The 26,848-nt window shown below is 43.9% G+C and overlaps 3 protein-coding genes across 5 annotated transcripts; 2 read left to right on the top strand and 1 right to left on the bottom strand.

Annotated features, from left to right (window-relative positions):
- Window positions 1–448: 448 nt before the first annotated feature.
- On the top strand, window positions 449–6,377 carry LOC128758160 (uncharacterized). The gene is made up of 8 exons (XM_053864040.1): window positions 449–858; window positions 1,711–1,782; window positions 2,297–2,405; window positions 2,535–2,602; window positions 2,669–4,667; window positions 4,800–4,955; window positions 5,030–5,086; window positions 5,500–6,377. Exons 2-8 carry the CDS (start codon window positions 1,753–1,755, stop codon window positions 5,760–5,762), a joined length of 2,682 nt encoding a protein of 893 aa, XP_053720015.1. The 5' UTR covers window positions 449–858; window positions 1,711–1,752; the 3' UTR covers window positions 5,763–6,377.
- An 844-nt stretch (window positions 6,378–7,221) lies between these two features.
- On the bottom strand, window positions 7,222–10,276 carry paqr7a (progestin and adipoQ receptor family member VII, a). The gene is made up of 2 exons (XM_053862896.1): window positions 10,095–10,276; window positions 7,222–9,115 (listed from the first exon to the last, which is right to left on the bottom strand). The coding sequence occupies exon 2, from the start codon at window positions 9,103–9,105 to the stop codon at window positions 8,041–8,043; it is 1,065 nt and encodes a 354-aa protein (XP_053718871.1). The 5' UTR covers window positions 9,106–9,115; window positions 10,095–10,276; the 3' UTR covers window positions 7,222–8,040.
- A 1,692-nt stretch (window positions 10,277–11,968) lies between these two features.
- On the top strand, window positions 11,969–26,487 carry tmem222b (transmembrane protein 222b). Of its 3 annotated transcripts, none has more exons than XM_053863557.1 (7): window positions 11,969–12,122; window positions 19,858–20,035; window positions 20,398–20,482; window positions 22,279–22,310; window positions 23,230–23,326; window positions 23,412–23,542; window positions 24,167–26,487. In XM_053863557.1, exons 2-7 carry the CDS (start codon window positions 19,914–19,916, stop codon window positions 24,252–24,254), a joined length of 555 nt encoding a protein of 184 aa, XP_053719532.1. In that variant the 5' UTR covers window positions 11,969–12,122; window positions 19,858–19,913; the 3' UTR covers window positions 24,255–26,487. The 3 variants fall into 3 exon arrangements, with proteins under 3 accessions (XP_053719532.1, XP_053719533.1, XP_053719534.1); XM_053863558.1 differs by having other exon boundaries at window positions 11,969–12,126; XM_053863559.1 differs by lacking the exon at window positions 11,969–12,122 and adding an exon at window positions 19,163–19,678.
- Window positions 26,488–26,848: the final 361 nt, after the last annotated feature.

Raw genomic sequence — 26,848 nt, 5'->3', positions numbered from 1 at the left:
CTGCCGACCTGCTTATCTGTTTGGTGCACGCTTCTCAACATAATAATATAATATATAGACAACGAATATGCATCAGGGGTCACCACGTTGGTGATCACATTTAGAGTCACCAAATAATCTGAAATCCAAACCCACAGTTCGAGGAAAGCAGATATTACAATGATATGGACACATCAGTTTGAATTTATGTTAAAAGGTTATTCGACTCTGAAATGTCTAATGCTCCTTCTCCTGTGAAATATTTATTGTAAAAACTTGAGTTGTGGCCTACAAACATAAATTCGTTCTTCTTTTGGTGGTGCTCTGAAACTTTCTTTGTATGTGGACAAAAACTAAAATTGACAGACAGACCAGACAGAAGACATTGTATAATATGAGAGATTGTGGCCACACGGCTGTGTGTGTGTGTGTGTGTGTGTGTGTGTGTGTGTGTGTGTGTGTGTGTGTGTGTGTGTGTGTTGGTTTTTGTGGTTTATGAGGACTTTTGGCCTGACTTTTCACCTACAGCACGGGGACCCAGGTGATCTACAGGGACTTACCCAAAGTCCCTGTAAATCGAGCAATGTATTCATGCTCAGGAGGCTCTAAAATACCCCCTCTCTCTTTTTTAGCCAAAGACCCTATAGGTCACTTCACCTGTTTTTTTGTGTATAATTGTGTATGTCACTGCGCCCCTGGTTACTCTTGTGGTACTGCACCTTCATACACATTTCTGATACACACGGTTGAAAATGGCGGGCCTTTTTCTGATTGGTTCATGAAAAAGTGGGCGGGCTGAGGATTTAGGGGGACGTATACACGCGCCCCTTTAACTGCCTGGAAGCACGTGACAGCTGGAGGAGACCGTCTCTCAATCAGGTAAGACCGTATTTATTGACGTTCATTAAGGCTGTCTGACCTGGCGAACACTGTGATAGCCTCTCAGTGCATTTATGACTTTTACCACAGTTCATTGAAGAAACCACGCGGTGCGGCGCATTTTTAGATTAGATTAGATGAGTTTAGATGCGGGTGCAAATACGCATGTGCGATGCTCTCGTTTCGACGTTATTAAATGGCGACTCATGTCGCTGCATTAGGGCTTTCAATTAACGACTGAATACCGTCAGAGTGGAGCGTCTCACTGAACAGAACGGACTTCACGGCGATTGACGATGAATAATACGAAGTACATGACACGCGGTTAGTTTTGTTGGATCTCCTGACGGGAATCCACGTCAGAACCGAGACTCCCATCGGCAGTGAATGCGGGGAACGGCGCACGCGCGCTGATGCGCATCGTTTATGTTTCAAAGTTAAACTCGATTGAAAATCTTTGAACGATGTTTAGAAATTTCGCCGGAAGTTCTTTCACTTTCTCGACGTATTTCTTGTATGTACGATCATCTCAACTGTAACTCAACTTGATTACTGTGAGAAGTAATCAAGTTGAGTGTGAACTGTGAGAAGTGATAACTGATAAATAAATAATAAATAATCATAAATAATGACCGTTGATTTGGTCTGACTTCCTGGGAAGGTTTCAGAGCAGCTAATGAACGTAGCTTTTCAAAATAACGGGAAAAGAACAAGTCATGGAGCAAATGACTGCTCATACTATTTTAGGTTATGAATACGGGGCTGTTGTTCAGCTTGTTTTCAATCAAGTGTAGCTGATACACTCATAATGCATGTCCAAAAGAACAGATGAAGTCTTGTCCTCTCTTTCAGGCATATTCCACGTAAGAAAAAAAGAAGAATCAGGAAAATCAAATGAGTCCTGTCGACAACCCACCGAGACAGGTAAACTGGAGTGTGTGATATTCAATGACACTGATTTCTGAAGAAGGAAAGCAGCCCCCCGTCACACTGACAACTCATACTTGATGTACAGACCAATAGATCATGAAAACTATACTGACCTTTCATTCGAACACAATTGTTAAACACATTCACCACAATCACTTCATGCACGTCACCTGTGACGACACCTGAGACATCTGTCTTAACAATTTACAACTGCTTTTTTGTGACCAGCCTCTCGGTGTAGGTACTGATTTGACTAGTTGGGAGCATTGCAAGTTGCTCTGACTACTACACGCTTCAGATTGTCTACAAACACAACACATGGATCTGTGGTGGCAGATCCATGTGTGAACATGATGTCTCATGCTCCCTGAACCAGTTTCTCACAGTTTGAGCCTGATGTCTATTGTTATGAAATTATAATTCAAGGGTGGGCTGTTTTACAGTTTGTTTGCTTGCTTCTTACAATGATGAAACCCCGAATTCTTGTTTTCTCTCTTGACTTCCCCAGCAGTGTGACGTGCATCAGGTGGTCTGTGCCACTGTATCCAGTCTGGAGAAGTGTGCTGCCTGTGTGGGGCCTGTTGCAGCCTTCAAGTGGGGGGGATACAAATGCAAAAGTGAGTTGTTGGCACCTAGTGTGTGGTAGTGAATGCATGTTTGTCTGCTTAAGTAGAGAAGTTTAGTTTTGTCTACATAAAAACCTTTGGATCCACAAAACCAAAACTGATTTCAAACTACATTTTCAGCTTGTTTAAACGTCTGGCATAAAATATGCCTCAGACGAACAAAGACAGACTTCGTCCATGTGTCAGAGGTGGGTGTCCCACTGCACACTACATACGTGTTTACCTTTTACTAGCTTCATATTTTCTCTTTTTAGGTACAGTTTGATGATGGTTCTGTAGATGAGCAGTTGCCAGGCAATGGACCACCACAAAACATATCTGAGGATGACACCAGTCAGTCTGATGCAGACTTTGTGCCAGACTCTGTGGAAGAATCTGAAGATGACATTCCAGTCATTTCACCATCGAAGAAATTTAAAAAAACATTTGCAGAACTAGTTAATGACCTCATCGGAACAGATGAGAGCACCTCAGATAGGCCCGGGTCCTCTAAAGATCTGTTGCCTCCTGAAGACCCTGACAGTCCACCACCGAGACCAAACCTGAGTGAAGAAGTGAGTGGAGCAGAGCATCAAGTGGAAGAAACAACTGCAGCGACGCTAAGTTCTAAAAACTCCTGCTTCATTTGTGGAAAGTCTGTGAGAAAGATGGCCCGTCATCTGCAAACCCACTCAAGCAACTTAGAAGTTTCACATGCTTTTTCATTTCCCCCACACTCAAAAGAACGTAAAAAAGCATTGGACATGTTGAGGAACAGGGGCAACTTCCAACACAACACAGAGGTTCTACAAACTGGGAAGGGAGAGCTGAAAATCAAAAGAAAGCCAGATGGTGACCCAGTGAGAGAAAAATTTATCCACTGCATCTATTGCCAAGGCATGTTTGTTCGGAAACATCTGTGGAGACATGTAAAGCGATGTGCCCGTAAGCCAGAGGATGAAGAACAACGGCCTGGGAGAAGACGAGTACTCGGTACTGCTGCCTCGCTGGAGTCTGCATCCCAGCAACAGGTCTCCACTGGAGTATGGAAGCTGTTAACTGCCATGAACCAGGATGAGGTCGCCTCAGTTGTGCGTAACGACTTGACCATCGTTCAGTTCGCACAATCCCTTGTCAACAAACATGGACAAGACGCAACAAAAAATGAATACATGAGGCAAAAACTCAGAGAAGTTGGCCGTCTGCTGCTGTGCCTACAGAAGGACTTCTCGGTGGCAAACATGGAGGACGCCGTAAAACCACCAAACTTCCCAAAGGTTCTCAACGCAGTGAAAAAAGTCTCTGGGTATCAGGAGCAAAACAACACATACAGCACACCGAGTCTTGCGTTAAAATTAGGACACACACTACACAAAATTGCAGATATCGTTCATTGCAGGGCTCTTGTGGCAGAAGACGAAGCGCTAATGAAGTCCACCGATATGTTCAAGAAGCTGTACACCTCAAAGTGGTCTGAGGTCATCTCACATGGGGCCTTGACTACTTTAAGTGATGCCAAGTACAATAAGCCCTCCACTTTGCCCTTCACAGAAGATGTCAAGTTGCTTCATGGCTACTTGGAAAGGAATGTGTCAACTGGTGTCAGTAAACTGAAAGAGGTGGCCTCCTGCCAGCACTACAGTGCACTTGCACAGATCTTGCTGGCCCAAATCATCGTCTTCAACCGAAGACGTGCAGGGGAGGTCTCAAAGATGCTGGTGGAGAGTTTTGAGAGTCGGGATGATCATGAACTGCATGAGGATGTGGCACTGGGTTTGTCCAAGCTTGAACAGAGGCTCTGTAGCTACTTCTCCAGAGTGGAGATCAAAGGGAAACGGGGTCGAAAGGTGGCAGTCCTCCTGACACCAAAAATGGTCGATGGCCTTTCTCTGCTTGTGAGCAAACGAGTAGAGTGCCACGTTTGTGCCTCAAATGCATTTCTGTTTGCCCGACCGAAAGCCATGAGCCACTACCGTGGGCAAGATGCACTCCGTGTTTGTGCTAATCTATGTGGCGCGAAGCACCCAGAGCACCTGAGATCGACTCAGCTCAGGAAGCATGTGGCGACACTCTCTCAAGTGCTCAACTTGAAACACAACGAACTGGATCAAGTTGCCGATTTCCTGGGTCATGACATCCGTGTGCACCGTGACTTCTACAGGCTGCCCGTGCCGACAACTCAGCTGGCCAAGATTTCCAAGTTGCTGCTCACTCTAGAGAAGGGAACGCTGTCCAAGATTCAAGGCAAGAGTCTGGATGACATTGAAATCCAAGGTTTGTATGTGATCTCAAATGTGTGTGTTCCTTCCTGTTACAGTGAACAAAAGACAAAATAATAATGACCTCATTATGTTCATGATGAAAGTGATCATAGTTTGAACATTTGTCTTGGTCTTGCTGTTTCAGATGAACTAGACACCAGTGACACCGAGGAGATGGACGGTGGCAGTGACTCTGGTGATGAGGCAGAAGTGTCCGGTTCAGGAAGCAGCACCAGCAAATGCATGGATGCTGCGCCAGAGTGTTCAGCCACAGAACAAGTTGGCGACACAGAGGACTTCAGTAAGTCTCGGCTTGTCACTGTGAGTGTTTGCAATCACATGGCTCAAGCTAAAACGTTTCAATTTCGTGTTCAGATGAAGCACTGGCTCCAGTGACATCCAGTGTACAAGGGCCAACCCCTGTGTGTGGAGGTGAGGCCAGGCTGACATCATGTTGAGGCAATATGCTCCACGCTGCAGAGCACTTGCCCTGTCTTCATCATCCTTCCACTCCTTCAACACGTCCATGAGTTTCAGGCACTCTTCCCTCCGCTCAGCACTTCAGGTCCTCCAGTCCTCTTGCCTGATCTCTGATCAGGAAACCTTTTCTTTTTCCTCCTTCTTATTCATTCACCACCAAGGAGGATGACTCCTCTGATCATCCTTATCGAGCTCTTAGGGCCTCAACCTCCATCCATGAATGTTCACCATGTCATCTTGCACTCATCCTTTAGTCCCTTCACCTTTAACTCCAGTCAGGTGAACTGAAATACTTCCACCCAATAATAACTGTTGCAATGTCACTAAAAATGAAGTCATTTATTCATATGTTCTCTGTCTTCTAGAACCTGACTCTGATGCGGAACCAGACTCCGCTCAAACAAGGTCCAGACGGGTGAAGAAGAAGCCCTGGTCAAAGACTGAGGTGGCAGCAGTCATGCGTCACTTCAGGAAACACATTGAAGCCGGGAAACTGGCCGGTAAAGATGAATGCAGCCAGTGCAAACTGGCAGAGGCCCCACTGTTGGACCACCGGTCGGTTCAAAACATCCGGGACTTTGTGAGAAACAGAGGGGTGACTGCAAAGAGGCAGGCCAAGAAAAAATAACACCTTCATTGGATATGTTCATGCACTTACCTGCTTTGGGTTTTGTTCTTAGGACCAGTTCAAGGTCATAAGTGGCTGCAGGTTTTCGTTCCAACCCATCAAGCACACACAGGTGAACCGATCAGGCTGATGACAGTCCTCTGACAGGTGAAGCCATGTGTGCCAGGTGGGTTGGAACAAAAACCTGCAGCCCTTTGGGACCAGTTTGGACTCCCCTCTCATAAGCTGTGTTGTAAGCACTCATACATCAATGTTCTGCTCACAATCACATGACAGGACTGGAATGTGATGGTGAGGATATGGATCTGTGTTCGCTGTTCAGCTCCAGCCCCGGTGCTGCATTAAAACAAATGTCCCTCTAAGTCCTTAACTTGTGTGTATTTTATGTAAATTAGAGGCGGGGTTTAGTTGAACTTTAAAGTCCTCATATTGCTGTTTAGGGTCCCCCTAATGTACGTCCTCTAAAGCCACAACCCCATCAGGTGGCTGTGTATCAGCCTGTGAAGAGTGTATCCGAACACCAGTGGGAGCAGAATTTTTGTTAGATTTTTAGAAGCTGTTCTGTCATTGGCTGAGAGCTGTAGCACCTCAGGAAAGGGTAGTCCCCTTAAACCACCACTGGGCCTGTTTGGAGAAAATGTTCTTCTAAATCACAAAAACGCGTATGTGTGTGTGTGTGTGTGTGTGTGTGTGTGTGTGTGTGTGTGTGTGTGTGTGTGTGTGTGTGTGTGTGTGTGTGGACCAATTCTTGACAGAACACTTTTCTCGTGAGGACCATATAATATTTTGGGGACATTTGGCTGGACCCCACGAGGTGAAGCCGCAATTTGAGGATGAGGACTTCAAAATAACTGGGTAATTACAATTGGGTTTAAGTTTAGTTCAGAATCATGGTTAAGGTTTGCCATGTGTTTTGGATGGTGGCGAAGGCATGATGGCAATGAGGGGTTCCCTGAGAAGAGCTGGTGACTCGTCCACTTCTCACCTCGGGCACCTGGGATGGACGATATGATCAACAGAATAAGATCACACAATTAATAACTATTAATAAAATGAATAAATTCATGCTTACTTTCACTTACTTACTTTGTTCCTCATTTTATTATATTAAATGTATTGCAATTGTGTTCATACATTTAATTGTTGCTTGTTGAAATACATTAACCCACAAGCCGTAACAGCCATGCAATGCTCTTCTTTGTTCCTCCACATCTTGGCATTTATATTATACATTGAAATGTCCCAGAGAATCACTGAAATGTGAGCATCATCAATATCGTAAAAAATGCTCAATGACACTAAAAACGGGCAAATTAATGGGCACATTAAATACCAAAAGCTAAATGATAGTCATTGCATATGTGACTTGAAAGCTCTTAACTTAACCCTGTTGTTATTGAAAGAACTGTTTTATCAATGGAATGATCGCACCTTATTTTATTTCAGTGTCAACAGAAAGAAAACCCAACAGCTGGGTCCCGACCATATTCAAAGAGGTACCTGGTGAACATATTGTGCCTGTTAAGTGAATGTATTGAACAATTCTGTACATCGGTTTGTCAAACAATTGACACTCAAATTGCAAGAATCTGTTCTTGAAGCTCTGGTGAGTCTTTCTGATTGAGTACTTCAGTGTACAGTATTTATAAAATTGTAACATAAAAACACAACCAACACAGAGGCATTGTTAAATTACAAGTCCAACATCTCCTTTATTGTTATTGTGAGAGCACCTGGACCTTAAAAGTGAGGTAGATCTTCAGCTCGGCTTTTTGAGGTCACTGACAGACATGTTGTAAATACACTTTGACAAAGCCTGGGCTAAGGTTAGTACCTGGTGCAGGAAATGAAAAAATAATTCAGTGGGAATATAAGCAGCAAAGAATACATGGCTTCGAGCAGTGACTTTGTTCTAAAACATCTATATATTGTGGGTTCTGCTGCCAACAATGCTATGATCTGCTGGAGCATTTACCAGTGACTGATCCATTTTGGTACCTGCGAGGTAAAGATAGCTGTAGGTCAAAAGTCAATTTTGACACAATATTCACATGAGATCACTCTGTCCTGGCGCATTTAGCCAAGCATCCTTTGTGAATCTCATGCTATTGACCTGTTAGCATAGAAACTGCTCCCTAGGCAGTTAAAGAGGTCTGATCCTACAACTTTTCTAACATAGGTCCATGATCTCTCAGTGCTGTGCATAAAAAAAATGCAAGTTGTGAACTAAACACTAAAATGTGTGTATAGCCATGGTTGCCATTATAAACTATAGCCATCAGTGCGTCTTCGCTTTATTCTCTATGACTTGTCTTACTTTGCGCAGCACACCACCGACAGTGAGCAGACACACAATGACTGTTATCACGTACAACCTAACACACACAGCAGCATCTCCACTGTGATGCAAACTCAAGTACTCCTGCCTCCGAGTCACATAGTCCAGATGAGCTGCATGGATCTGGCTAAAGGTGCAACAGGACAGAAAAACATGAAACACCTGATGACTCTGACCTAAGAAGTCACAGCGTCCAGGGCAGCAGCTCTCGGGCACCGGGGCGGCAAAGAAGAAGGCACAGCTGAGGAAGAAGGCTACCTGGCCAAAGTGATAGATAATGGCGGAGTCATTACTGGCTGAAGACCACGATAAAAATCTCACCACCAGCGGTGTACAGTCCCACATATAGGCCAAGGCAGAGGGCACAATCTGACCCACCTTTCGCACGCAGGTAGGTAAAGTGAGATTACAATATTTTCCATAGCAGCATCCAAAGCATGACAAACAACTCAAGAAAGTAGCAACGACCATGAAGATCCCTTTAACGCTGCTGTAGTAGCGCTCATCAATGCTGTAGTAAAAGTGGACCACAGCGCTGCCATACTGATACTGAGCCACTCCAACATAGTCCAGAAAGAAAAACGTGTAGTGGCACAGTTCTGATTTGCCACCAAGGAGGTGGGCTGTGGCACTGAGAGCAGTGTAATTCATGGCTGACAGGATGAGGATGAGCAGGGGCCATGAGTGAGGGTCTCCGACAAAGTCCACGGACTCAGCAAATTTGTAAAGTTTCAGGAGAAACACAAAGAATGCAAGCAGATGAGTCCAGATGTTGATGGTTTCATTGTGGCGCTGAAACAAGGACAGGAAGTAGTAACGCCAGCTTTGATGCAGAGGTCGGTAGCCAGTGTGAATGTAGCGCTCCCTGAAGTAACAGGGAACATCAGTGTCTTTGACAGTGCCGGGCACAGAGGGCAATGCCTGAGTCAAGAGCTGGGGAAGCTGCTTGATCTGCTGCAAGCTGATAAAGACTCTGCCAATTCTATCCATCACAGTCGTTGCCATTATCGCCAGGCTGCAAAAAAACAGAAAAGTTCAGTTCAGTTAATGATTGGTTACTCTCAGGGCATGAACATACTTGCTATAATAACATTCCACCAACACACTAGTTATTGTGGACTGATTCACAGCTTCCAACAAGTCCAACAGAGTCATGAGCTTGGACACGTCGACACAGCAACATTAGAGATCTCCACTCTGTGTATTACCTCCATTTCAGGAAGGTAATTCTTATTTGCAGTTGGACATACCCTATGCCTGGTTCCACATTAAGCAAGTGAGCATTTGAAGAAAGGATCAGCAGACAAAATGTCTTGTGCATTACATAGCCATGTTCTGTATGAATAATAGTTCTATATTTTTACTATTGACTATTAGTCCTGTTGACTTGATTGAAACCTTTGCTAAGAACTATATTGTTTTTCATACACTTGATGGTGACATACCCATGTATCATTGAAAGCTGGCTGTTCTTTTGAAATCTAAACTGTATGTGACATCGGTATCTCATTGTGAGACTCTTCCACCATGTGCGTTCTCAGTTTATATGTACATGACTGTCCGTGCATACACAGTGGTGGCAATATCTATAACCTCTGAGTATTACCTATAATCTTCACATAGTGCTGTGTGCTGGAATTGTTCGAAAATGTGCAATGACGCAGCGTTATTAAGGTATAATTGTAATATATTGTTAAGCATAGGTCTCAGGTACATTGTTTCAGAACACTGCAAGCATCACTGGTATCGGTCGTGAAACTGGATCTTCTCGTTCGCCTTTATTCTCTCAAGGAACAAAACTTTTCTAACCCGCACTACAGGAGTGTCGCTGTCTTCACACCAGTATGATGCAAGTCTGAACAAGAACATGAACCTATCTTCGATGACTGATTTCACAGAACGTTGATACGAGAAATAAAAACAATGATAAAGTTGTTTTTATTTACACCATCAACTTTTCTATGACACCACTTAAGATGAAGCCTCTTACTCACTTTTCAGAGATCAATTCCAGAACGTTGATCACAGGCGCAATGTGAAAGATGGATCCAAGCCTCTGCAAACGACGATAACGCCACTCAAAACAACTTGAAGATGGTTCGATCCATTTTTTCCAGCGGGAGCACCTGTGGGGCGTTTCAATTTCAGCTTGTGACAGAGACGACGGCCTCCGCCTCCTTCCAGGAACATTTCAGACGTCGACACATCTGTCAAGCCATCGTTGTCAACGCCAACCGGAAGTTACGGCGAGATCAGCAAATTAAAAGTGCTATATGAAGCCGGTTGAACCTATTACTTTGACTTTTTTTGACGTTTTCGTAAATTTGATAATCATGTAGTTGTTTGCTTTTGGGTGACATATGTGAATTAAGATTCATTTAGTCCGTGTGATATAAATGAGCAATAGCCGACTGACTAGCTTGACTATAAACGCGAGAATTTATATTCCATGAAACTGGCCACAGAAGTACTCCAGCGTGGCGGGTTACATCATTTGCAAACTTATGTAAGATAAGATGTCAAATTCGTGTTGAAAACAAAGCAAGCTAAAAAAAAACACATCAAGATAACTAGAAATGCTTTAATGCTATCTGAATTAGCTCACAAAAACAGAGGTCGTTCATTCATTCATTCATTCATTCATTATTGTTTCCTTGACATTCAGAAATGTAACCTTCAGTTTTCCAACCCTAATTCAATAAAAAACATGTAAAAAGTGAAATTGTTTAATGAGTCCACAGTTGAGTTCAAATCATGTTTCCAGTCATCAGGTGTCTACCAGAGGTTCGAAAAATAACCTCTAGCAAGCCACCAATGCTGCTGCTTATATAGTAGCTCTAATGGGGTGGCATTAGGGGACCCGCTGTTCACAATTACCACGAGTGCTCACAGCTCAACAATGTGCAGCCCAACACCTGGTTCACCACCCTGTGCTCTTCATGAGGGAGAGCCGGTTCACACTGAGCACATGTGACCCAGTTGCGCGAATCATGTTCTGCTTCCTGAAACCTGTGACTTGAGTGTGTCAGCTGTTCCTACAGAATGAAGGTATTGATGCAATGGACTAGTATTCCCATTACCCAGACCTAAATTCACTGAGGATCGATTATATTTGTTGATATTTTATGAGTATTTATTTGTTTTCAGTTGTTGTGACATGTTGAATTTCCCCACTGCGGGACTAATATGGGTCATCTAATCCAGTCATGACACCTTCCAGCCACAACTGTCATATTGCACCACTGATCTGTCCAGGAATTAAATGTTGCCCGGAACCAGGTCTGGAAGGATGTCCCTACGATCTACTGGCTACAACAGGGAGTGTACATCCACACATTTTTATTGCTATCCCTGTCTCATTGCTATAATGCTGTCCCCAGCCTCTCACCCTTAACCAAACCATCCAAAACACATGGCTCACCTTAAGCAGGTCTCTGAACCAAACTGAAACCCAATTATAATGACCTCGTTATTTTGAAGTCTTCATCCTCAAATGGAGGTTTGGGCACCGGCAAAAGGTCCCCACCAGGATAGTGTTTTGTCAGGAATTGTCCCCATGAGGCAGTATAAACAAGTCCACACCCACACAAACACATACACGACCCTCATTGGGAAATGTATGAGAATTTTCACAGAAGTTGGACCAGCCTGTGAGATCAGGCCAGAGTTCATAACTAAAAGGACGTTGCAACTGCAGCCAGAGCTTGGCACAAAGCTAAGATGCATCAGTAAAGATCAAAGTTAGAATTTATAAAAAAGGAAAATATTAGTCTACAATAGAGTCAAAGAGAAAGGTGTCCATTGTTCAAAGACGACTCGCTCTGAAATATCGTGGTTATCCTCAAAGACAACCATTGTGATTCAACAGGGATTAAACTATGCAGTTCTCATCAAGTCCTAAATCTTAATGAGCATGAGAGGAACCTAATCAGGTTATGTTTGCGAAAAGGAGTGTTAATAGAATGAACATCTGAGAATACAAAGTTCAATCATGACATCTCCAAAGTCCCACTCGAGGTGTGGTAGGTAAAGTTTATTATAAGGAAATACAATATGCTTTTCTGCACGCCAAACACAAAAAACAAAATGTGTATCCAGTTTTTCCGGTCAGGTGACACCTCATTCCCTCCAGTATGTAATTCATTGCCGCTGGCATCGTAAATGAAAGGTGTTAAAAAGCAATTAAATCAAATGAACATTTACTAGTACCAACCCGAATCAGCATTTCAATTTTGTACTTGAATACCTGTTGCAACCATTCTGGATGGAAGTTTTATCAAGAAGACAAGAAGCTCAGATCACAGGCCCATTTTGAAATAAAATGTTCACACTCTGGAATGTCTGATCGTGAACTGTAAGCCGTTTTACTCCCCACGTGAGTTCGCTTCATTCATTCTGGCTGCCGTATATATCCCGCCCAGCGTGGATGTACGTGAGGCTCAGAGTGCGCTCGCGGATCAGGTCCTGCATGTGGAGCGAACTTTCCCGGACTCTCCTGTGATTGTGCTTGGTGACTTCAACAAGGCAAATCTGAGTGAGGAGCTTCCCAGGTACAGGCAGGTTGTAAAATGTCCCACCAGAGAGCAGAGCGTGCTGGATCACTGTTACTCATCGCTCCGCAACTCCTATACCGTCCTCCCTCGAGCTGCACTGGGACTCTCTGACCACTTGATGGTTCATCTTGTTCCTACATACAAGCAGAAGCTGAAGCTGGCAAAGCCTGTTGTGAGGAGCATGAAGATTTGGACAAGTGAAGCTAAAGAGGAGCTGCAGTCTTGCATGGAGACCACAGACTGGGAGGTGTTCAGGGCTGCGACCAATAATCTGGATGAATATACAGACACTGTGACTTCATGGATCAGCTACTGTGAAGAGTGCATAGTTCCAACGAGCACCAAGGTGAGTTATGCAAATGACAAACCTTGGTTCACAACTAAACTCAGCCAGATTAGACGGGAGAAGGAGGCAGCTCGCAAGAGTGGGGACAGGAACTGCTACAAAGAGCTGAAGTATCGGTTTCAGAGGGAGCTGAAGAAAGCTAAGGCCGCATACTCTGACAAACTCACGCAGCAGTTCTCAGCCAATGACTCGGCTGCGGTGTGGAGAGGGCTCAAGGTGATCACTAACTACAAGCCACGTGCCCCCCACAGTCTGAACAACCTCGCTCTTGCACAGGATCTTAACAACTTCTATTGTCGCTTTGAGCAGTCATTTTGCACCAACACCTCTGTGGTCTCTCCAGCCCCATGTTACACTTTAAAACAAAGGACTGTGCTGTCTCTTACTGACACAACTAAGACCAATGATGTCACTGAGACAGCAAAGATCACAGTCACTTTTGATGAGCCACCCCCTCACCTCCCCCCTCTTTCTCTTGACATCATGGAGCAAGACGTGCACACTCAGTTCAGGAGGCTGAACCTTCGGAAGGCGGCAGGTCCGGACAGAGTTTCCCCTGCCATCCTGAATCATTGTGCTGCTGAGCTGGCTCCAGTGTTCACGGACATCTTCAATGCTTCCTTGGTGTCCTGTCATGTTCCTGCCTGCTTTAAGTCCTCCACTATCATCCCTGTTCCCAAGAAGGCCAGGATCACTGGACTGAATGACTACAGACCGGTGGCACTGACGTCTGTGGTCATGAAGTCCTTTGAGCGCCTGGTTCTCTCTCACCTGAAGTCCATCACTGCTTCTCACCTGGACTCATTGCAGTTTGCCTACAGAGCCAACAGATCTGTGGACGATGCAGTGAACCAGGCCCTTCATTTCGTTCTGGAGCATCTGGACTCCCCAGGAACCTATGCCAGGATCCTGTTTGTGGGCTTCAGCTCTGCCTTTAATACAATTCTTCCAACTCTGCTTGAAGACAAGCTTCGCCAGCTGGACGTGCCTGACTCCCTCTGCAGATGGATTACAGACTTCCTGACCAGCCGAAGTCAGCGTGTGCGGCTGGGGACGACTGTCTCTGACACTCGGACCCTCAACATTGGGTCTCCTCAGGGCTGTGTTCTCTCTCCATGGCTCTTCTCCCTGTACACTAACTGCTGCACCTCCAGCCACGAGTCCGTGAAGCTGATCAAGTTTGCGGACGACACCACCATCATCGGGCTCATCTCAGATGGAGATGAGTCGGCTTACAGGAGGGAGGTGGAGCGGCTGGTGTCCTGGTGCAGCAACAACAACCTGGAGCTCAACGCTCAGAAGACAGTGGAGATGATCATGGACTTCAGGAGAGTAACAGCTCCTCCGTCCCCTCTCATGTTGGCTGGTTTATCCATTCCTATTGTGGACTCCTTCTGCTTCCTGGGAACCACCATCACTGAGGACCTCAAATGGGAGCCAACCATCAGGTCCCTCATCAGGAAGGCCCAGCAGAGAATGTTCTTTCTGAGGCAGCTACGAAAACTACGACTGCCAACGAAGTTGCTGGTGGAGTTCTACACGGCCATCATCCAGTCCATCCTCACCTCCTCTATCACTGTCTGGTACAACAGTGCCACCTCCAGGGACAAGAGCAGACTGCAGCGCATCGTACGTTCTGCTGAGAAGGTGATCGGTTGCAGCCTGCCACCTCTTCATGACCTGTATGCCTCCAGGACCCAGAGACGTGCAGGTCGGATCAGAGCCGACCCTTCTCACCCTGGACATGGACTGTTTGTTCCTCTTCCCTCTGGCAGGAGGCTACGGTCCATCCAGACCAGAACCTCCCGTCACAGGAACAGCTTCTTTCCCTCGGCCGTCAGACTGTTAAATTAATGAACAGCCTTGTTGTAATGTTATTCTATTCTATAGTTTTTTGTTGCACTTTATTCCAAGGCACTTTCCTAGTCAGTGGGCTCCCCACTGACCATGGTAATAAATTTGATTCTGATTCTGATTCTGATTCTTATATATAGCTAGGCAGTCAGAATAATTTGTTATCTTGCTGTCTGTCTAGATGAACAGACCTGAATCTTGAAATGATGAAAATGCAAGGTAGCCTGACGGCATCCTACTAGCATGCTCACTCAGACAGGATTACTGTCACAACTGTGATTTACATTTAACCCCTCAGCACAGGGAAGAAAATCCAATTCATTCATTCATTCTGGCTGTTCCACCGAGTGCAGAGGTTCACGAGACTCAATGTGTGCTCATGGACCAGGTCCTGCATGTGGAGCGTACTGTCTTGGACTCCCCTGTTATTGTGCGTGGTGACTTCAACAAGCCGAACCTGAGCAAAGAGCCTCCCAGGTACAGGCAGGTGGTAAAATGTCCCTCCAGAGAGCAGAGCGTGCTGGACCATTGTTACACATCGCTGCACAACGCTTATAGTGCCCTCCCTCAAGCAGCACTGGGACTCTCTGATCACTTGATGGTTCATCTTGCCATCAACGTGCCTGACTCCCTCTACAAGTGGATTACGGATGTCCTGACCAGCTGCAGTCAGTGCATGCAACTGAGGACGACTGTCTCACTAGGACCCTCAACATCAGGTCTCCTCAGGGCTGTGTTCCGTGAAGCCGATCTAAGTTTGCGGATGACACCACCATCATCAGGCTCATCTCAGATGCAGATGAGTCATCTTACAGGAGGGAGGCGGAGCAGCTGGTGTCCTGGTGCAACCACAACTACTTGGAGCTGAACACCCAGGAGACATTGGAGATGATCATGGACTTTATCATGGACAGAGCAGAGATCAGAGCAGCTAAGATGAACAGCTTCTACTGTAGGTTTGAGAGAGACCACCTCTCACAAACCACAGTACCCCATCAACATGCCCCGCCATAGCTCAGACTGCGCCCATCTCCTACCGCCCTTCCCCGACAGTTCCCTGATGACGACAAAAGACTAGTGTTGAGCCACCTGAAGACCTTAACTAGACCCCTGCTGGACCCTCTGCAGTTAGCATATCAAACCAAACAGGTCTGTGGATGATGCAGTCAACATTACACTCCACCATATCCTGCAGCATCTGGACAGCTCACGGAACTATGTCAGGATCTTGATTGTGGATTTCACTTCGGCCTTCAACAACATAGTCCCTGAAATCCTCTCCATCAAACTCTCCCAGATGAACATGCCTGGAAACCCTCTGTCAGTGGATCACCAGCTTCCTGACAGACAGGAGACAGCAGGTGAGACTGGGAGGAGACCTATGTGGTAGACGTCAACTTCTTCCAATTCCTGGGAACAACCATCTCCCGGGACCTGAAGTGGGAAGCGAACATCACTTGCCTCCTGAAGAAGTCTCAGCAGAGGATGTACTTCCTGTGTTGAGTAGACACAGCCTAGCTAAGCAGCCGCTGGTCCAATTGTATACGGCTGTCGTCCAGTCCATCCTCCACTCCTCCATTACAGTGTGGTTTACAGCGGCCACACAGAAGGACAGGAGTAGACTGCAGTGGACCGCGCGGACAGCTAAGTGGATCATTGGAGCCCCTCCATCCAGGACCTGTACAAGACAAGGACCAAGAATCAGAAAGGATATGGAAAGTTGGAATGTATGGGGTCTCAAACGAATGATGTTGAATCTTGAATGTTTAGTACCTACTTTGGTGCTGTGACAAGCCAAATGTCTCCATTGTGGGATGAATAAAGGACTATGCCCTACAAGGAGGTCATTTGTTGACCGATGCTCACTGATGCTTATAGTTTCACCAGTTTCTTCAGTCTGTTGTTGGAAAAAAGAATCATGGAAGTCTTTATAATACATACAAGTGGTATTGGACACTTGTTTTGTAATGAGAAAGTCTTGAAGAGAACCTTTCCATTGAGTTCACAGTAGCACATGTACAGAGCAAAGCGCACACCTGACATTTTACTTTGCAGAAGTTCCAACACCAAGCTACAGATCGTCTAGTCTAATTGGGTTGGATGGCTCACCCTCTTATTGAAGTGGCATTTAGAGAATTCCCACAGCTCTCTGATGATGAGCCCAATGCAGCTTCCTCTATCATTGTCTGCTGGCTTTTGCTGAGTAGTTTGTTTCTGCCCTTCGCACAATATATCACCTGTCACATCTAATGGGAGCCAGTATGGAGTACACAGAGCTGCTGCAGCTCCCATGGGTTCCTCTTTTCTACCACTGACATTGATAACTCATCTCTATTGTGCTGGACTTCTCTTTCTCTGCTGGCTAGCTTCATTAATCTGTTGGGAGACTTGGATGGGGACAATGAACCTATGTGATGGTATATAATCAAAGCGAAAACGCTCAGTAGCTGTAGCAGTCTGTGGTGATCAATTGACCTCAACATTCGGTGATGAAATCATGTGCCAGGACTATACAAACGTAGAGACTTGTTCAATTTCACTCAAGTATATGTAATTCTATCTATCCGTGGTCAGATAGCAGATATGATTATTTCCATGCAGGAAAAAGCAGAATCAAAAGAACTGGATAACGATTGCCCAAGATACTGCAGTTACTGATAGAAAATTCTCTCTGTCCAGACATGGATCAATCATCTGGTCTGCCGCTGCATAAAATGCATAGCTATCCTTAAAAAGGAGCACTGGTTGTACTGTGACATCAGTATTTGATTGTGCACCAGGCAGGGTGAGATTGGATTTATATAAGATATACCGAAATAGCAGGTCGTCGTGGTTTGCTTTTGTTTTGGAGACTAATACCCTATTTACCCTCAAGGTCCTACAGTGCTTGACTTGTTCATGGCACACACCTGGAACAGAGTCCGCAATCATGATCACTAGCACATTCGCTACACTTCCAGTTTTGTGTGCCAGATCAACTTTGCTACCACTGGTAACTTGGCCTCTCATTTGTCTACTATTCTGCGTTCTGTCTTCTTACGATCTTTCAGGTGCTTAAGATTTTTGTAGAATTGGTCAATGCACTAGTTCTATACTCTGTTCCACTTTGTCTCCTCCCTATTCCTATTCAGTGACATCCACAGTTCCTCTATTCCTTCTTATCCCTTGACTCCGACACACACAAAAAACGAAAAGGAGGAACCAGACAAGAAACGCAAAGCAATCAGCACATGCCCAGAACATGACAAGCACAAAGACATGGAACAACAGTTGTAACTTATAACATAAAATAATGTGTAGAATAAGAACAAACAAAGAAGCACATGGTGGTCCAACTCAAACAGATGAAGAAAGAGTGAACCAGAATGTCCATTGCAGTCACAACAAGCTATCAGACTAAAAACTCAAAAAGCATCACAAACAGGATCATAGGTGGACAGAACGCAGAAGACAAATGGGCAGCCACTTTACCAGCAGAGAAGTCAATAAAATACACAGCACTGGAAGAGGTGATGAGCAGGTGGTCTTGATTGCTAAATCTGTTCCAGGTGTGTGCACCATTAACCAAAGTGAACCATGACGTAGGTGCCATTACACATAGCAAGTATACCACTTAGTTAATTCAGTACAATTTCCTACCCATTGTACATTACAGATGAAAGAAAAACGTTTATTTTAATGATTTCTCTATCTATGACACATTACAGGCCTGATCTAACAACAACAGCAGAGGTGCATAGCGTACTGTGTAGGAAGTTGATGCATCAGCTATGTATTTTTCCTACTCCAACAAGGGGACATGGACACTACATGATGTGCTCACAACATTAATGCTGACACTGAGCATCATGGCAAACACTAAAGATGGCCGTACTACAGAACATGAACCCCGTCATACATTATGATTTTTAAACAAAACCTGTGTCCTAATCACTGGGCCTAGCCACAGGTGTATATAATCAAGCACCTCGGCATGCATACAGTTTTGACAAACATTTGTGAAAGAATGGGCTGCTCTCAGGATCTCAGTGAATTCCAGCGTTGAACTGTCATAGGATGCCACCAGTGCAACAAATCCAACAAGTCATGAAAATTCCTTGCTCCTAAATATTCCACAGTTAACTGGCACCTTTATGATAAGAAAATAGAAAGAGTTTGGGTTATAGTCAATGTGGACTGGATCTGACATGCAGGTTGACGTGTGATAACAAAAGCGCCGCTGCTTCTTTCCCAAGAGTGCTTAGTGTGGCTTAGTTTAAAAATGCACAGTGTTTATTTATGCATTTATCAATATTAACATGTTGGAAATCCACTATGGGATTTTCAGCACACAGGGAAAATGGTCTTTAAGTTTTTTTCAGAGCTTGTGGCAGTGAAAATTTCTAACAAATCTAGTAATCTGCTTCTCAAACGTATCAATTGTTGTCGATCTTGACATAAATTATCTGCATCCATATAATAAAGATTAATTGACCGACAGGTGGGTCAGATCAAATGTTGGATATGATCAATCGTCGTCAAAAATGCCCTTCAAAGATGGAGATAACAAAAAATTAGTACAGAATAGTAACTTACTATACTCAGGAAAGCGTGAAAAATAATAAACTACATCAACAACACGTGCCAGGGTGGCGCATGAAATGGGAAAAAAAGAATGCTTGTTTATCTTACTGACGTTTCACAGATAAACATGTTTCAAAACGTAACTTCTCTCAGCTTCCGGTTGTGTAGGATTGCACCGGGACGCAGCTCTTGACTCACCCAAAATCGTCTCATTTCCCGGAAGCGGGAACAATGAACTCTGCTGACATTTGCCCCTTTCAAAGTAAACGTCGACTAACTAATGGACTTACATTTTATGACATGATGTACAAAATATTTTTACACCGCTACCTTTTCTGTGGCATCATTTTTCTTAACCATCCAAATTTTCAGAGAGCGTTATCATGGCTCTTAAGATATTTTATTCTGACAGGTACTAACCTGTGGGTTTTTTATTCGCAGCTTGACGTCCATGCAAGTGGTTGTGGCTTAATGAAGTCCACTTCCTTCAGCTGGTGATGGCGGATGATGTCGAACAGGACGCCATGAAGAAGAACTACCATTTTGCTTCTGAGAAAATAAACCCGGCCACAAGCCGCTATCCTCACTGCATTGTCTGGACGCCCATTCCGGTGTTGTCGTGAGTTCCTCTTGTCAGAACCGGGACCGAGTGATCGCAGCTGGGTTAGCTTAGCAGGCTAATAGGACGCTGTGAAACCCTGTTGCTCGTATACTTGTTTAAATATCATTTTAACTTGTTTGTCCATTTTAAGCGACCACATTTTATATTCAGATTTGGATGAATGACTTAATCCTTGTTTATCTTCTTTGTTTGATCCGATTTTCTTAACGCTAGCAGAAGTTCAATTATGTTCCCACTTCTGAGTGACAGCTAAAGGGTAACGTTTAATAACACCGTCACCTGTTGAGTCTGCTGACTGTGTGGTGGATAGGGAAAACATTTCATATTAACGAAAATTGTAACCTTTTTACTCGTTCCAGGTGGTTGTTTCCTTTTATAGGACATATGGGAATCTGCACGTCCACCGGTGTCATCCGCGACTTTGCTGGACCTTACATGGTGTCTGTAAGTAATGTTTCAAACTCTCTGAGTTTACACCGGTGATGGCCAAGCTATGACTGCAATAGGGTTGATAATCTGTGTATTTTGATCATATTCAGAAACCATTGTGATGATACAAGTAGGGCATAATCTTGCTGAGAAAGTCTGGGCATCCATTTTTTCAAGTTTTGCAGTTTAGGATTTCCCCATGACGCTCAGATGCCCCACTAGGTGAAAGCCTGGCACCAAACATTCGGTGGTTGAATATATTCAGCCGACTAGTACCTAAAAGGCTACATTTGGCTTCGGTGGCAAAGAGTCACCGAATAGTGTCGAGACTCGATCAAACACCATGCAGAGCAGCCTGAACTAGGAGTGCACCAAATTTAAAATTTGTGGCTGAAGCTGAATAAAATTTTAAATGCTTGGCCGAATACCAGTATGTCCAATGTGGTTAAGTCTTTTACTTAACCATTTTACTTTATTTGTAAAAAATATTGCGTAAATAGTCAAGATATTTACATACATATTTGACAAAGTTAATGTTAAGATTAGGGATGCTCCAATCAGGATTTTTGCTACCGATCACCAATACCAATCAGCCAGAGTGCTGATCACCACCGATCACATAGATTGACAGATAGATTAGATTTGTAATCAAAATGAGACCTTCTGTGTTCATGACGTGAAAAATGAACCATTAAGTCATTTTAATTCAGACATGCTTTTATAAAGGGGGTGGAAAATAGAAAAAACTTGCAGAATGCAGCAAGTATTCACCTCTGCGTTTATGAAATTTTCCGCTCGGACATTGGCAAAGGTTTCAGATTCAGGTGGCTAAAGAACACTGCATCCAACACAAGAGCAGCGGATTTGGTCGATTCCATCGTAAAATGACACCTGAGGTGGGAGGGGTCATCCAGCTCGGTGAAATTAATAATTTCACCAAGCTAGATGAAAGATAACAGCCTGTTGCTGAGGAACCACTTGCTGCTGCCGAATGAGCAGCGAGTCGGGAGGAGCGGGCGCATCACAACCCGCGGTGCTTCATCATCGTGCAGGCTGTCACACGAGATCGGTTGTTATCGGCAATGACAGGCAGTGATTGGCATTCAGATTATGCTGAGAACGTCTGATCGTGATCGGTGACCAATCAATTGGCGCATCCATAGTTAAGACGATTGTATATTTTGGACGTTTCAGACTTTGCTTATCAAATAATGGCAATAATTATTTCAAAAAAGAAATTCCCTTTTATATAACACTGATAATGTAAACAGAAGGCTCTTGGTGTGGTTGAACACTCATTACAAACTGAAATGCTATTCTCGCTCTCCTACACCTTCAAAGAACTGAAAACTTCAACACTGCACACTGAAGCCTTGCTGTGATGACAGTCAGAACCAGCCAGGCTAAATACTTGACAACATGGTCAACAAAGAAATGATCAAATAATGGGAAAACGTGACACATTCTCCGTGGGGATGTGGTCTTGGATGCATTTTTGGCGCATTTGTAACACTGCAGAATGAACAAAGTAAAGCCTCTTGTCGGCCATGTTCATCTCGCGATGAAAGCAGGGTTTAGGTAGCCGTCTGGCATCACTCGTTAGGAGAATAGTACGGCAATATTGTCAAGATAAAAGCAAGAAAAAGCCCATTACCAAGCCAAAAGCCACAACCTCGGAATATTTTGCCTTCAAATCTTCAAATTTGTTCTTGTGTGGTGCATGCTCACAGAACAGTTATATATAAATTATTTGACTCTCAAATAAAAACAGTCACAGGTATTTTGTCACAAAACTTTCTTGTTTGTTGCAGGAAGACAATATGGCATTTGGAAGACCAACAAAGTAAGTCCTAATTTAAGCTTGTGTTTTCTTTGCTCAAATTTGGCAGTTCCATATGACATGGTGGTGAAACAAAAGCACAAAGTGGAGCTTCTGCGTCAGCGATAAAAGGCACCAATGTGAATGGTGATAAAGATTAGAAACTACCAGCAGTTGCTCTCTGCTCTGCTGCTCTGCATTTACAGGCGTCATAAAGAGCCACTCATACAAGTCTATGAGCCATTTCAAAGACCCATCCTGCAACTGAACTTCGATGCCAGAATCTGAGCATCTCTTCACTGAAGCTGTGAATGCTGTGATTTTGCTACGTACCGAAACACAAACTCCTAGTGGATAAATACAATGGAAGCTTTTGGTGTGCACAACTAGAATGAGGGCAAACAAATCTGAACTGAGCGAGAGCCTCTGCACTAATTGAGCAGTTGTGGCCGACTGCATATTTAACTATTGCGTCTGCATTATTCTGCAACGTGAGGACATGTGTACGCACCCTCCTGCATAAGGTACTCAAACGTTCTCAGCTGTCCCACGTGGGTCATCTCGAGTGCCTCTCAATCACCGTAGGGAGTTTGTGTGGCACCGCATAGTTTTGCCATTAAACGAAGCTGAATGTGAAAATGCAGCAATGATTTTTCACCTAGGTGACACATGAGTCAGTTTTATTTTTGTTAACCGGTTCATTTTAGTTTCCTGTTCATCCAGTGATTGACATTAGTGATCAGTTGAAACTGGTGGTGATTCAGGTGCACACACATCCGCCATGTTTGCAGTTATAAAGAGTGAAATTACATTTTATTTTGATGCGACGCTACGCAATGTGCGAGTTTTGAAAACTGTAGAGAAAAGCCACTTATGCCAAGTGGCCACTTAATGGACCATTAAAATGTGCCATGTGTACATTTTATCACTTTTCTGCTATCAGATACTGGATGCTTGACATCAGCAAGGTTTATGCCAGTGGCTCTAATGCTTGGGATACAGCTGTGCATGACGCCTCTGAGGAGTACAAACACAGAATGGTAAGCATGTTTGTAACCATGACTGGCACAAAGGTCCCATGTTTAGGTCACTAGCAATCATTTTCTCTGTCTTATCTCTCCAAAGCACAACCTCTGCTGTGATAATTGTCACTCTCATGTTGCCATGGCGCTGAATCTGATGAAATATGAAAACAAGACCACATGGAACATGGTCAACCTGTGCCTCCTCACTCTGATCCATGGAAAGCATGTCAGGTAAGCTCCTCAGATCACTATTGTTTCAGAGAATCCCAATACAAGTCACATCCGACTTACGACCTGCTTTTTTGTTCGAACTCCCGATTTGTTCGTAATCCTGAATGTTCGAAAACCAAGGTACCACTGTATTTTCTGCACTGTGTTTCTGCAAATAACGTGCCAAAATCACTAATTGTCAGTAGCTACAATTTTTCCACAAATTAAAAAGGATTTTCTACTTGACTTTCGACTAAGCACAATTGTGCTTTGGCCGAGGTACCGTTGGTGTCTCTGTATTTTTTCAATGAACAAAGTGGTTTTAGGTCTGTAAGATATATATAATTCCTTACTGGGTTGATACAGATTAGAGAAGACCAATTAAAAACTGACAGACTCGGGATAACGTAAGAAGAGCACAGTATCTCTTGGACACCTTGAATTAAAGCAAAATGGAGCGTGTGAATGAAATGTGTTTATTAAATTTAACGTGGGATGCATCATTCTCGTCGCGGGGGTTGTTTTTGGCGGTATATCATGATCTTAACATTCTTTCGTGGAGAACAAAAGGTGTCTTGGCAGTGTTGATGAACTTCACTAAATCTTCTGACATCTGACATAAGAAAACCGCTTGTATCTCTTCAGCTGTGCTGGCTTCCTGAAGACCTGGCTGCCTTTCATCTTGCTGGTGGGAATCATCTTGACCGTGGCCCTGACCCTCAATCTGCGGTGACCAGGAACCATCATGCCCTGGATTCCCAACACTCACATTATTGTGAAGTAGAAGAGCTGGTCTTCTGGTTTCTGCGAGGCCTCTACACTGAAGACAAAGGAGGCAGATGCTGACAGTGGACGGATGAGTTGACAAAGTCAGGACAAAGGAAGATGAGAATTGCTTCCCTCTTGAAGCGTTTGTAAATGGGACCATCTCCAGGCCGTGATTGATCCTAGATGGTGATTTTTCTGCTTCCACAAGCCTTTTTAAATCACTGAAACGCCTTTAGCGGAGATGTTCAGTCTCTTGTGCTTTGAACTATTATGCCGCCTTGGATTGTGTTACAGAAATGTTTGTCATCTGTGACATTTTTACCTCTAACTTGTGTAGGTTTACATTTTCACCAGCGCTTCGATTGTCAACCACTATGAATGTGAGTTTCAGGGACAAAACTGTCCCTGAAGATGAAAAGTGCTATTTTTGTCAAGGTTCTAATCTAATAATTGTCTTTGAGAGGTTCATCATATTCAGTTTTTTATGTGATCGCCAAGTTGAGAAATTACTCGCCTTACACTTCTGGAGGTGGAGGAAGAAGCCTTTTAAAATAAGTGGTAGAAAGTTCTCTGGGGATGTTTTGAAAATCTAGAATCCACACGCAATTGTCTGTCATCGACACCATGATTTAAAACTTTATATATTTAAAACCAAACGTGAACATGCTTTGTTTGGAACAATGTGCAAGGAAGAAAAAAAATATTTCTAAATTTGAAAACACAAAAGGCAGTGACATGAGCATCATAAAATTCTGTAAATGCCCTTTTTCAAACTTGTTATCACTACTACCAATGTCCTCTTTCAGTAATCAAAAAATTGAAACCATTTTTTCCCTTTTCTTCCAACATGGAGCCTACATTGGTGCCTGTGTTGTGCAATTGATTCAGCATATGTATTTTTTTTCTTTGATTAAAGATGGTTTTTGATTTTGGGTACGATGCTGTGAGCAGCAGCTGGTCTCCCAGATTCTCAGGTTTTGAAACTTGCCAACCTCCTGCTGAATATCCTGACGTGCTCCTGCTGAGAGCTTGGACGAGTGTCACTGCTTTTGTTTCCTCTCCCCTGCAGAATGCTTTCACAAGTGCTTGTTGAATGTTGCTATTTCTTCAAAGTCAGTCTTGGAAGCAATGACAATATTGTAAAGGAAATGGTGCCAGCATAAGAGCATACTGTATTTTCTTTCAACATTTGGCACATTTAAAAAGTTATGTAATCCTGTAATGAAGATCATTTAATCCATTGTCTTGTTCTGTTATTGCGTGCGTGCGTTCTTGTACTATCTTTGTGAGAACCTGTATGAGTTATCCTCACTTTGACAAGCCTCGGAGTTAAAACCATAAAGTTGCTGGGTCATTATTATTGGGTTTTTGTTTGGTTGAGAGTAAAGGTTAAGTTTAGCCATTTGTTTTAGATTGTTAGGTTTGGGTGAGATGCTGGGGATAGGGTTATGTCAGTGATGGTACTCACTAAGATAGGAAGATGTGTGCGCGTGCGCTTGTTTATACTGTCTTGTGGGGTCCAATTCCTGACAACACACTATCCTTGTGGGGACCTTTTTGACGGTCTCACGGGTCCAAACCTCAATTTGAGGATGAAAACTTGAAAATGAGTGGGTCATTATAATTGGGTTTAAGTTTGGTTCAGAATCCTGGTTAAGGTTAGGCACTTGTTTTGGATGATTACATTTAGGGGGAGAGGTTGGGGAAAGCATTATGTCGAAACCTCAAAATGTCCCCACAGGGTCAGCAATACAAGCGTGTGTGCGCGTGCTGGTCTACTTGTAAATTTGTTTCACTCCTGAATCACTGCTGTGGGAAGTCTCCATTGATGTTTCATATCTTAATTTGAGTATTTAAAAAAAATCTGTCAATTTACCTGATGAGCTTTTTCAAAGTGCTTAATTCTCTCCATGAAACTGCTTTGTTCTGCTCCAGCACTACTCGTGACAAATCCTCAACAGTGATGTGTTCACAGAGGTGTTTTGTCGAGAGACGATTGACTGCTGAGCAGCTGGTGTGGTATCCAGGAGCTATGTCCAGGAATCTGGGGACCTGTGGCCCTGTCTGAACACAGGATCATGTATTGCAGCATTAGTCTTAGCCTGCTTTATTTCATCTTCAGATATAATTATTTACATATCAAGATCATTTTTAGAATGAAAGGTCTGAAGATTGCTGTGAACATGCAAATAAACAGAACTGTAGTATTTTTGAACATGTTGAAGTCACCTTTGACTGTGTAACACTTGACTGGCAAACCGTCCTGAGATGGGCCATGTGTGCCGCGTGTTTTCAATGTCCCCATTGGTAGTCATCTATTCATTCATGGTAATTTTTCCATCAACTCAACTCATGACACTGTTCTATATTCCCGTTCAGGGGCTTCTTCACACATTCCATCAGATCAGGCGTGCCAGTCAGCTGAAAGTAGTCTGCTTTTATTCATCGTGTGAGGACTACAAACGTGATGGCTTGAGAGAAACCCGAGTAGAATGTGGTTCTAGTTGAGCGAAATGCATCGTAAATCGCGTCAGGGAATGCGGCCGGGTTTGATCCCCA

Source organism: Synchiropus splendidus, chromosome 4, assembly GCF_027744825.2.
Source record: "Synchiropus splendidus isolate RoL2022-P1 chromosome 4, RoL_Sspl_1.0, whole genome shotgun sequence".
Taxonomy (NCBI): domain Eukaryota; kingdom Metazoa; phylum Chordata; class Actinopteri; order Syngnathiformes; family Callionymidae; genus Synchiropus; species Synchiropus splendidus.
The sequence above is the reverse complement of the archived record's forward strand: the minus strand, read 5'-3'. Positions and strand labels throughout refer to the sequence as shown.